General features: G+C 42.6%; 1 protein-coding gene across 3 annotated transcripts in view; it reads left to right on the top strand.

Moving 5' to 3' along the window:
- The window catches only part of BPIFC (BPI fold containing family C), a 52030-nt gene extending 41237 nt beyond the window's left edge, over nucleotides 1-10793 (top strand). For 2 of the 3 annotated variants that reach the window (XM_043440770.1, XM_043440769.1), the window contains exons 14-17: nucleotides 6658-6700; nucleotides 8448-8511; nucleotides 9266-9342; nucleotides 10200-10793. In XM_043440770.1, coding sequence (XP_043296705.1) covers nucleotides 6658-6700; nucleotides 8448-8511; nucleotides 9266-9342; nucleotides 10200-10319 — 304 coding nt within the window. In that variant the 3' untranslated portion in view covers nucleotides 10320-10793. The remainder of the gene's footprint in view (nucleotides 1-6657; nucleotides 6701-8447; nucleotides 8512-9265; nucleotides 9343-10199) is intronic. The other variant, XM_043440772.1, reaches the window with a different exon arrangement.
- Nucleotides 10794-12730: the final 1937 nt, after the last annotated feature.

The following is a 12730-nucleotide window of genomic DNA, read 5'->3' as shown; positions in this document are numbered from 1 at the left end:
CCAAGGTGGAGAGTTTAGAGAGGAGGTGAAATCACAGGCTCAGAATAGCTGGTTCAGGTCCCAGCCCAGATATCATTAGCTGTGGGATCTCAGGCAAGTTTCCTAATGTCTCTGGGCCTACATTTTCTCCTCTATAAAATGATATAGTAAAACCTACTTTAAGGAATATGTGAGTTAATACATGTAAAGTGCATGTTAAGTGTCTTTAAAAAAAAAAAAGATGGCAATTTAAAACTTGGATGCTGGCTTCAGTCAGGGGAAGGCAATATTCAATTATTCAAGAGTATTTCAAGAGTTTCATTCAGAAAATACCTCATTCTTCTGCCTCCTGCCCAGTGATGGCTACTAGAGAAATAGCCTTTTGCTCTATTATTTATAACTACTCTTCATTATTGAGCCTTTACTATCTGCTGGTCCTGTGCCAAGCACCACACGTATATTATTTAAATCTCACAGCCTGTATCTCCAGAACCCAGCACCATGTCTGTAGATTGAATGATTAATCCTAGAGGAAGCTTATTATCTCCATTTTATGGTTTATATGGGTCAATTAACTAAGTGTTGACCAACATAAATGGACTGCCAGATATTTCTCCAGCAAAGATGGTTTAATGTGGGACAAGCAGAGAATTGCATTTTGGGGTCTATAACCATGGGGAGACTTGTACAAGCCCCCACATGTCAAGGGAAGGAGAACCCTTTTACAGAGGGGACAAGGAAGTCAAGAGGGCTGTAATAGAGTTCATGACTTTTCTTTAACTGAGTCCTTGCTAGAAAAGGTTTCCTTCTTCCTATTGGGCTCTGCTGTTGTCCCAGGGTGTGAAAGCTCCCCCTTCTGGTTTCCTGGCTCAATTTAATCAAGCTTTCTATTTATTAATAATTTTTTACATGAGTCACAGGGCTATTGAATGGCAGAGCTAAAACTTGAATCTGAGTGAGTCTTCAAAGCAATGGGTGTTTGTTTACTTGCTACATTATACTGTATTTGATGTGGTGAATAGCTAAGACTTAGAAAATGACACTTAGACCTTCAACATATAAAATAAATATCCTTGCCTGGAGGAGGAGACCAAGAGCATGGAGTCAGGTTAAACTGAAATAGGCAGCATGTCCTTTCTCAATTTTAAGTACTGATAGAAAAAAGAGAAGACACTGGCATTGTGTGTCCTAAAATGGTAAAGGCACACAGCCCTTTTCTCATCACATTAAATGAAACTCGGTGAAGAAAAGATAAAGAAAGTGAAAGTTGGGAGTATTAGTAACAAACTTGACTTCTTTGGTATGTCCAATTAGAAGCACAGGCTCTGGAGTCAAGCATGTCTCATTTTGAATAATACCTCAGTCATTTGCTGACTGTGGCCTTGTGCATGTCCACTGAGCCCTCTAAGAAGCAGTTTCTTCCTCAGCATAACAGAGCCCCTGTTTAGAGTGTTGTATCCGTAGAGATGAGAATGTATGAAAAGCACAGCTCCCAGCACATAATCAGTGCTCAAGAAACTTTGTTGCAACTAGTAGTAGGGCTTTTTATTCTTTCCCCATTCTGGGATCAAAGTTTGGCCAAATAAGACAGGAGAAATTGGTCCCAAAAGACATGACAAGTCAGGAGGGTCTTAAAAGCTGTGGAGTTGGCCTTCGGAGTCCTTACAGTTCTTTTTACATTTGAGTATTTTTTTTTTTTTTCAAACACAGTTCTATTTGGAGGTAACTCCGATCCAGATTGGTCCTGTAGTAGGCGTTTTTGAGACTAATTCAGAGACTAAATTAAACAACAGTTTCCCTTCTATGGCCTTCATACAGATTACTTAATTCTAACCCTTTTTCTTAATCACGTGTAAAGCTCAAGGCAATCCAGTGCACATGACCGCTCAACCATTTAGAGTTTGGAACATTTTTGTGACATTCCCATCATCGAGAATTTGGATGCTCCCAAACTGCACCCCACCCAACTACCATACACACAGGCGCGCTTGCACACACACACACACACACACACACACACACACACACACACACACACAGAGTTGTTCTACTACCTCTCCCACGCAACACTGTCAGAGAATGCAAATAGAGCTGCCTACAAGCAGATAGCATCACACCCAGCTCTACTTCTCACAGTTGGGCAGATAAACATTTCCCAGCGTGAGCCATCTGGTGAGAAACAGAAAGGAAAACAGGTCTGGGAAGAATGGGTCCAGTTTCTGTTGGAACGGTGCTCGGACAGGCCAGCAGAGCTCAGGCTTGGCACCCGGGCTGATTTCCATCTCTACCCTCCCACTGAGCTTCGGTTGAGGCCAGGGGAAAGGAAGGCCACAGAGGGGGCCCCTATTGGAGAAGGAGCCCCCAGTGACTTCTTCCCTTTCTCCCAGACTCATTGGTGGGAGGGCGGATTTCTAGACTGCAGAAGGCAATGGGGTTGAAATACTGGGAAACTCTTCCTCAGCGAGAGAATCCTTTACTTCTGGAGGAGGCTCAACATCTGCCTCCCCTCAAAAGTGTTCATCATTGGATGAAATCCACGGCCTAGGGTTTTCAAGATCTTCAGCATCTGGTCCTGCCTTTCAAACCAGCCAGTCTTCCCTCCCTGAAGTGAACATACCACTCCAGCTGCCTCACCCTCGAGGTGACCTCAGTCCAGCAGTCCAGTAGTCCCCAACCTTTTTAGCACCACGGACTGATTTTGTGTGAGACAGTTTTTCCATGGACTGGGGTGGGGATGTGGGGATGGGGAGAGATGGTTCAGGCAGTATTGCCAGCAATGGGGAGCTATGGGGAACAAACAGCATTGATCACCCACCCACGGCTCACCTCCTGCTATGCGGCCCAGTTCCTAACAAGTACCAGTCCGTGGCCCAGGGGTTGGGGACCCTGCAATATACACTTTCCCATCCATCTTTTATCTGCTCATTTATCCATACATCCACTCAGTGAGAATTTATAGAGCACCAAGTATATGTTCTGCCCTGTTCTTGATACAGAGAGTTGAGAGAAAAACAATAGTTTCTACCTTCCAGATTCTCAGCTTAGTGAGGGTAACAGTCAGATTAACAAGCAATTACAGTACTGGGTGCTAAGTGATAGGGTAGGGGTGCTTGTACGTGGTAGTATACAGAGTGTTTCTCTCAAAAGACAATTTATTTTTCCCCATATTATACACACACACACACACATAATCCACTCTGGTCTTATCACCTTTTCACACCTTCCCAGAATTCCTGCAACAAGTAGTGTGTAAACCCATAAAACAGCCCCTGAGTACAAGCTGCTTTGTGATGTTCTATAATTGCTTCCTGCACATACAGTTTCTCCCCATCCCTCATAAATACAGATATCAATAAAACTTCATATTGCCTAGCACACTACTGAGCATGGAAGAAGCACCTGGGAACCTCACCCTGCCAATCTTATCTCCATACTGAAACTAGAGTGATCTTTACAGAGCCCTGACATCCCCCGCCCCTCCTTAGAAACATTCCATAGATTCCTTTCCAGATAAACATGACATTTCTAACATGGCCTGAGAAGCCCAGCCTTGTCCGACAGACAGCCACTGTCTGTCTGTCACATCATACTGCTGCTCTCTCCCTAGCTTTCTGTTCTCTCTACGCAGACTTTTGCAACCTCGGCCCAGACCCCTTCCCCCTTCCTTCCGCATTTTGCCTTTTTAATCCTGCTCATCCTTCTTATGTCAACTCTAAGACACAGCCCTTTCTTGGAAAGTTTACTGCATCCATCAAGTTAGATCAGGTTCCTTTGTCATTTACCTCAATTAACGTATTTCTTTCCTTCAGAGTTTTTATCTAACCTTTAATTAAGCCTTCATCAGTGCGATTATTTGGTTAATGTCTGCCTTCCCACTGGACTGTAAACTACATGGGATAGTGACTGTGTTTGGTTTTTACTCACACTTCTATCTCTGGTACCAGTTCCAGGGCTGACATATACTAGGTATTCAATAGATATCTGCTAGAAGAATCAATGAGTGAATGAGTGAACACTAGTTGTGATATATGTCATGCTCTGTACTCAGTCCTAGGAATACAAAGGGAATTAAGACTGGATCTCAACCCACAGGGAGCTTATAGTCAGAGGGCAAAGACATAAGCAATTATTATAGGGACTGCATGCAGGAATTCATTATCAATGGCCACGGGGTTGCAGGAATGGCATTGTGAGTGTCTGCGTTTTGGTCCACTTGGCCATCATGTCACACTTGCTACATTAACTCAGAATATGAAGAACCTTTGTCTTTTGCTGTGTTTTAAATTTTGCACTTTAGCTCTGGTTTTCGATTAGAGCAGTAAACTTTCTCCAAAACTTTCTTTCTCTTCTCTTCCTTCTTTCTTTCTTTCTGCCATGTGGCATGCAGGATCTTAGTTCCCTGACCAGGGTTCAAACCCACACCCCCTACAGTGGAAAAGTGGAGTCTTAACTACCAGACAGCCATGGAAGCCCCCAAACCCTTAAAAATAGGCTTTACTTGGACTACCAAGTCCAGTGGTTAAGACTCCACGTTTCCAATACAGGGGATGAAAGTCCAATCCCTGGTCGGGGGGACTAAGATCCTACATGCCATGTGGCATAGCCAAAATTAAATAAAATAGGTTGTACTTTTATATGTCTGCAACATAGAACCATTTGAGCTCTCTTTCTCCCCAGCTACTCTCTGTTTCTCTAATAAAAATTGCTGCTAGTAGCAGGACCTTAGGGCTTCCCTGGTGCCTCAGACTGTAAAGAATCCATTAGCAATGCCAGAGACCTGGGCTCAATTCCTGGGTTGGGAAGATCCCCTGGAGGAGGGCATGGCAACTCACTCCAGTATTCTTGCCTGGAGAATCCTCATGGACAGAGGAGCCTGGCAGGTTACAGTCCATGGGGTCGGAAAGAGTCAGACACAACTAAGCGACTAAACACAGCCCAGCACAGCAGGGCTTGAAGTAACAGGTTAGGGGCCAAGTGGAGAATACAAGGTCAAAGGAGTGAAGTTGGTTGCCACCTAGTGGTCTGAGTTGAGCTTTTGTGTTTTTCAGAGCCAGGACAAGAGTTTAGTTGGGGAACTAATGGGGTAAATTGAGAACTAGGAAACAGAAGTAAGCCCAGGTGGCTCAGTGGTGAAGAATCCGCCTGGCAACTCAGGAGACACAGTAGACACACCAGTTCCATCCCTGGGTCGGCAAGATCCCCTGGAGTAGGAAATGGCAACTGGCTCCAGTATTCTTGACGGGATAATCCCACGGACAGAAGAGCCTGGTGGGCTACAGTCCACAGGGTCTCAAAAGAGTCAGACATGGCTTAGCGACTGAGCACACATGCGCAAGAAAAGGATAGTTGGTTTGTAGAAACCTCAGACGGTAACCAATCATGGCTTGGGGTTGTAATGAAAGAACAGGAGATTCACAAGTATATTCCTCTTTTGTGCAGGCCGAATTTCTAGGCTGCCCTAGATTGTCCCTCGTAAGAAGCAGGTTGACCAGGGGGAGGCATCCTCCTCACATTTCCCCAGCAGTATCTTCAAGTGATGTTCAACTGCTCAGCTTACTTCCTTCAAGTAACAACTGCCCTAACAATTCTGGTCTTCACTTTCTAGTAAGACCAACCTGTGCCACAGGGCCTCTGATATCACCTCTTTTCTTTTTTCTTAATTTATTTTTTTTGGCCGCACTTCAGGGTATGTGGGATCTTAGTTCTTCAACCAGGGACTGAACCTGCATCCCCCTGAGATGGAAACAATATATTTGGGAAGTTCCCTCTGGTACCATTTCTGATCTTTGTCAGAATTAACAGTCTTTCTAGTTTTTGCTCTTAGCTGTTACCTTAAAAAAAAAAAAAGAAACCTCAAAGCCTAATTCATACTAACACGATATTAGCTGATAATAAGCAAACTTACCTCTTCCATGCACATTTATTTCTTAAATGTTATAGCAGAAACATTCTTGGGAGAGGCACAGCTGAGTAAAGTGGCCACACCTTATTGAAGCGGGGCATAGATGGGGAGACACTTAGATATTGTATGTGAACTCCTTGATCATCAGTTTTCTTGTCTGCCAAAGGGGCAGTAATAGTAGCATCACTCGCAGAGTCATTGGGAAGATTACATTTTAAATGTTCATATAGCTTCTAGAAGAGTCCGTGCCACCACCACCGTCATCATCACTGTCATTGTCATATTTATTAATAAGGGACCAGTCTAACTTGGGGAAGTTACAAGGTTGAGTTTAGGGCAAGAAGACATAAAAACTGCTTCTTAAGAATGTTCTGGGAAATTCCCTGGTGGTCCCGTGGTTAGGACTGGGCACTGTCACTGCCAAGGCCTGGGTTTGATTCCTGGTAGGAGGACTAAGATCTCAAATGCCACATATCTCAGCCAAAACAAAAATGTTCTGTGTTTCAAGTTGCCAACAGTAAGTCCCTTACAGCAAATGCACTTGGGCAACCCATCCTGTTTCCGTTTTTCCTGCCCTGCTCCTTCAGCAGCAGATACAGGGGAAAAGATGTACTAGAACTCGATGTTCTCACAAGTTTGTGTGGCTTTTAAATAATTACTTACTGAACTGAAAAAATTGTTTCTTTTTATTTTTGTTTCTTTCTGCTGATGTGCTTGTTTTTAAGCCTTCCATTCTTGAACTTGTTCCTTTTTGTTTTGTTTTGTTTCATTTTCAGATTCCGCCTTTCTTTGCCAGAGTCCAATCGCAGCAATATTGAGGTAAGAATCAGTGCTGTCCAAGTTCCCACCTAGGGAAAAATGAGAAATCTATATAGTAGCTGGAAAATTGTTTTCTTTGCCTGTGAGTGTAGGCTTTAAAATCCTTTATGTAGCAACACATCCACCAACCCCATTAACCATTAAGCAAGAGAGGAATTCCCTTGTATATATTCAAAAAGACTTTAAAAAGAATTCGAAAGATTGTTAAGACTGTAATGCTAGGGGAGGGAACATGTCATTTTTTGGATAAAATAATCCTCTAGAGTTTATGATTCAGACTACCAAAGGATGATGCTGTATATGAATTGTTAGGTATGGTTCAGTTTTCTCTTCAAAGGTTTTCTACCCATCTCCTAAAATTAAGTTAAGGCTGGTTGTGTAGATGCCTCTTTGGAGGGGTCTAGCCTGGTGACCTCCTAATGGGAAGAGGTCATCCCAACATACAACTTGGAAACCCTCTGTCCCAAGCTTCACGAAGATCAACCGAATCACCAATTTATGTCTCTACACTGTCTCTACATGTCACTTATGTTATAGCGAAATGGTTCTCAGTTAGGGTCAATTTTCCCCTTCAGGAGCATTTAGCAATGTTTGTAGACATCTCTGAAAAAATGACAATGGTGTATATATGGAATTTTACATAATATTAACTTGTTTAATCCTGATAAAACCCCAAGGGATTAGTATTATTATCTTCACTTTATGGTTGAGGAAATTGAGGCACAGACAGGTTAAGGAACTTTCCCAACATCACACAGTAAAGTGGTCAAAACAAGAGATACACCTAGGAAGTCTGCTTCAGAGCCATCCTTGCAAAGCTGCAAAGAGGTTCTTATTATTGCTAAGCATATAGGATGCTTAAAATATTCATTGGATGAAAAAAACATTCATTGAATGAACTGAAGTTCATCATAGTCCATTTGTTTTTAATACCTGAGTCTTCCCAGGAACGAGCAGTTTGCTAAAGTGAAAGTCGTTCAGTCGTGTCCAACTGTTTGTGACCCCATGAACTATACAGTCCATGGAATTCTCCAGGCCAGAATACTGGAGTGGGTAGTCTTTCCCTTCTCCACGGAATCTTCCCAACCCAGGGATTGAACCCAGGTCTCCCGGATTGCGGGTGGATTCTTTATGAGCTGAGCCACAATGGAAGCCCAAGAACACTGGAGTGGGTAGCCTATCCCTTCTCCAGTGGATCTTCCCAACCCAGGAATGGAACCCAGGTCTCCTGCATTGCAGGTGGATTCTTTACCAACTGAGCTATGGGGGAAGCATTTAGGTAAGATTATGCAACTACTCAGCTTATTAAAGATAAATTGCATGTTCTGGTGGTGCCATTAACTATAGAGCACAACATGGGGAAACCCCTGTGACTGGAGTCCCCAATGAATTAATTAAAAACCACTAACTAGGACATCTATTGGCTGCTCTGGATTGTCTTACTTGATACCTAAGCTGCCACGTTTGCTGCCACTCTGTGGTCCCTCTGCATTTGTTGTCACCGTGATCCAGTGTAGAGAGGGCAGAAATGCCAATCCTCAATGAGGAAAAAAGGTTAGAAACCCTGTGAAAATGGTTTTCCACAAAATAGCTTTCAGTGTCTGGAAACCTAGAATATGTCTATAGGGAGATGCTGATTATTGCTGCCCATTCTGATAGGGTCTGGGAGAGTACATGTCCAAACCAGGCATCGTACTTTCAAGATACCCTCATTTAACAACTGATTCAGTTTCCCCTTTCATTTTAGGTCTTGAGGTTTGAGAATATTCTGTCCTCCATTCTCCACTTTGGAGTCCTCCCACTAGCCAATGGTAAGAGAGTCTGGGGAAACAATGTAAACTTGGACACTGGTTATGTGTTGGGGATTGTCCCGGACTTTCCATCCTGAAGCTTGTACTTCTAATGTGTTATTATGAATGCAGGCCAGGGCCAGAGTTGACAGAGTTGATACCATCAACTATATGGCTTCGAAATTAGATATTCCAGCTTCAAGCCTTGTTAGCAACCTTACTTGCAAGCAAGAACCGCTAACTCTGGTTGAGCTAAGGAAATTAAAACCATTCTCCTTAAGCAGTCAAGAGTCTCCTTTGGGTCAGCCAGAAATGAGATGAAGCTCCTTTGAGGGTGTCTCTGTGGTTCTTATGCAAAGATCACCATTGGAATAGACAGAGTTTTAACGAATGACAATCCCAGACCTACGCTGCAATTGTTCACAAACAGTGGCATTTTGAGTGAGGCTTGGTTAAAATACATTTTGTATTGGAGATCAAAATATTCTCAGGACCCACTGATTAAGGTATTTTCAAAATACAAATTGGATGAGTTGCTATCTTTTTTTCTGCCATCCAGATACACATAGTTGCGAGTACATTTTTATTAAGCACAGATTAATTAACCATTCTTTCAGCAAAATGTTAGGGATATATCAGAGAAAATTAAAGACACAGAATCAGGAAGAGTGGAAGGATAAATTATCAGAAAGTTTTTTGTTAGTCTGTTACTAAAAAGTTTACCAAATCTTCCATGCCGGTGCCCAGTTATTTCACATCTTATTCTGTATTTTAGCAAAATTGCAGCAAGGATTTCCGCTACCAAACCCACACAAAATCTCACTCGTCAATTCAGACATTGAAGTTCTTGAGGTAAGAATTATCAATATTAATTGCCCCATTTCTTTTCATCATAGAATGTGCCTCTTCCTATTTTGCTTACTTTTTGTTTTATTTTCTTCTGCTTTGTTTTTTCCCAGCCCAAGGAATTTTATAATCAAGATATTTAGCTCTTAAAGCTCATAATTAATCATGAAAAGCCCTTAAACTTGAGTTTAAAAATCACATCAGAAAAAAAAAAAACTGTCAGACCAAATCTGATTTGCCTCTGAAACCAAGTTTATTCACACCACAGTACAAGAAGATGCACTAGGGCACTTTATTTTATTTGTTCCACAAGATACACTGCAAGGCTGGGATTATGAATCCCATTTTATAGATGAGGAAAGGAAGACTCAGAGAGGTGAAGAGGTTTATGCAGCTGGAAAGGGCATATTCGAGACCAGATTGGCTCTCCTGATTCCCTTAGTGAGTAAACTTTGGCCTGAACCAAAGACACTCCTCTGGGTTCAGGGACCTGCTGTAAAGTGGTTTTCTGGTTAATCATTATTCACAAACTTCAGAACACCTTATTTCCTCCCTTCTGGGGCTTCTTGGTTTGGGGAGGTCGATGTAAGATTATGCCAGAATTCTCCCATCCTATATACCACTCTGCACCCCCTGCTCCCTCCCCATGTCCCCTTCTATAATCGCTTAAGTCGCACAAGGTGACAAGAATCCAAAATAGCCTGTTCCTCGGTCTGAGGCATTCACAAGGGGGCGGGGTTAGAGGAGGGGATGATACAGTAGGACCCGGTAAAGAAGCCCCGCCCCCTCACCCCTCAGGCAGACTTAGACATGCTTTGGCTCCCCGAAGTTTGACATCGTCTTTGTTGTTGCATCCTTTTCAGGGTTTCCTTTTGATCTCCACCGACCTGAAGTATAAAACATCAAAGCAGCGGCCAGGTTTCCATGGTTGGGAAGGTCTGCACCTGATAAGTGGACAGTGGAGTGGGAAGCCAACCCCATGATTGCCTGTTTAGAGTCCACTCCAGGAAGCAAATGGCCCTTAATCCCACAGCTCCTATAAACCCAGAGCTGGAAGACAGTACACACTGGAATTGTAAAGCCCTTGTGGAACCCCGGGTTTTCTTTTTCAAGGCCTCAGGAATATAGAGGGAAGCAAACTGGATGAAAGGGTTATATCAGGATGTATGTGTGTCCCCACATGTGTGGAGGGGTAGATGTTAAAATGTGCATTCATGTTTGAGTGCATGTTGTGTGCTCCTGTGTCTATGAGATTCTGTGGCCAAGGACAAGGCATGTATTACTTCTAAGAAGGTCTGGGAGAAGGTCTCAAATACAGATTTGCATCAGTTGTCAGCGGAGATCCCTTCATCCTTTTCAGCTCTCTAGGGTTCCCTCCTCCCTGCATACTGGATTTTATGTTTTATATTTACTGCTACTGTCCCCTGTATTTAATTAAAATTGTTTTCTATCAAAGTCAATTTTGCCTTTTCATTTGCAAAGTTTCTTGTCCCTGATTTTTTTTTTTTTTTGTAATAAAATAAGACAGGTAAGAAGAGAATGTAGTGTCCTTAAGGGTTTGTTTGTTTGTTTGTTTTTTCTCTCCCACGCTGCAAGGCCTTCTGGCTTGTGGGATCTTAGTTCCCTGATGAGGGATGGACCTCTTGAAATGCAGAATTCCAACCACTGGACCATCAGGAAATTCCCTAGTGTTTTTAATACTACCACAAACTGAGCTTGTACAGATTTCAAAACTTGATTTAAAAAGGGAATATGTTGTCTCTTAGATGTGTCTGGAGAGAAACAGTGATTGCAGGAAACTCTAAAAATTGTATCACTTTAAGTTTTAGGCTGTTTTCTCTCCCAAATTAAATGAAACGGCAATGCAGAGTACTGGATAAATCATAGATAGATCAATGTTGTTGGAGCAACAAATCAATGGGGTGAAATTGGGGCAGAAGAGGAGGAAAGGGGAACTAAATAGAATCCACACTTGTAGGAAATAGAATCAACACTTTGCTTTTGTGATGCTGACAATCCAGTGGGGGAATGGAAGACAGCTGTTTACTGGAGGGCTTACCCAGTGTTTAATCTTCACGGCCACTTGTGAAGAATTATGATCCCATTTTATAGAAAAGGAAACAAAAATTACTAAAAAGAGATTTTTTCATACAAAGCTAGTAAACAGCAACGGTAAATATTCAATCCAAGCCTTTCTGATTCCAACGTCGCTGTTCTTTACATGAGGTAGGATTGGAAATAGAAAACACTTAAGGCTCACTTATTACTGTGAAGAAGAGGAAGTGTGTATAAAAGCACGTTCATAGAGTACTTAGTCATCAGAGAAGACTAGGCTGGGAAGCCCTAGACATCCGTAACGACTGCCATTTATTCATCTTTGTACTGCTTATCTGACCTCAATAGATGTCCTCGTCAGTGTTGTTGGAATAAATGATAAACTGTCATGTTTTGTTCTTTGGAACGCTCTTTTCTGACAAAAGTATTTAATGTGTTCACAAATTCGTTTTGAAACATTACAAAATTTCCATTGTGGTATCTGTTTAAATGTTTCTCTTTCTCAGCTGCAGATATCTATTTCTCCCTTACTCAGTTCAGTTCAGTCTCTCAGTCATGTCCGACTCTTTGCAACTCCATGGACAGCAGCACGCCAGACTTCCCTGTCCATCACCAACTCCTGCAGCTTACTCAAACTTATGTCCATCCAGTCAGTGATGCCACCCAACCATCTCATCCTCTGTCGTCCCCTTCTCCTTCCACCTTCAATCATTCCAGCATCAGGATCTTTTCAAATGAGTCAGTTGGCATCAGGTGGCCAAAGTATTGGAGTTTCAGCTTCAGCATCAGTCCTTCCAATGAATATTCAGGACTGATATCCTTTAGGATGGACTGGTTGGATCTCCTTGCAGCCCAAGGGATTCTCAAGAGTCTTCTCCAACACCACAGTTCAAAAGCATCAATTCTTTGGGGCTCAGCTTTCTTTGTAGTCCAACTCTCACATCCATACATGGCTACTGGAAAAACCATAGCTTTGACTAGACAGATCTTTGCTGGCAAAGTAATGTCTCTGCTTTTGTGGGGTGTAAACTCCAAACTCAAAAGAATTGATGCTTTTGAACTGTGGTGTTGGGGAAGACTCTTGAGAGTCCCTTGGGCTGCTAGATGATCCAACCAGTCCATCCTAAAGGAAATCAGTCCTGAATATTCATTGGAAGGACTGATGCTGAAGCTCAAACTTCAATACTTTGGTCACCTGATGCGAAGAACTGACTCATTGGAAAAGACCTTTATGCTGGGAATGATAGAAGGCGGGAGGAGAAGGGGACGACAGAGGACGAGATGGTTGGATGGCATCACCGACAGGATGGACAGAAGTTTGAGTAAGCTGCGGGAGTTC

Source organism: Cervus canadensis, chromosome 21 (genome assembly GCF_019320065.1).
Source record: "Cervus canadensis isolate Bull #8, Minnesota chromosome 21, ASM1932006v1, whole genome shotgun sequence".
Lineage (NCBI taxonomy): Eukaryota > Metazoa > Chordata > Mammalia > Artiodactyla > Cervidae > Cervus > Cervus canadensis.
The sequence above is the reverse complement of the archived record's forward strand: the minus strand, read 5'-3'. Positions and strand labels throughout refer to the sequence as shown.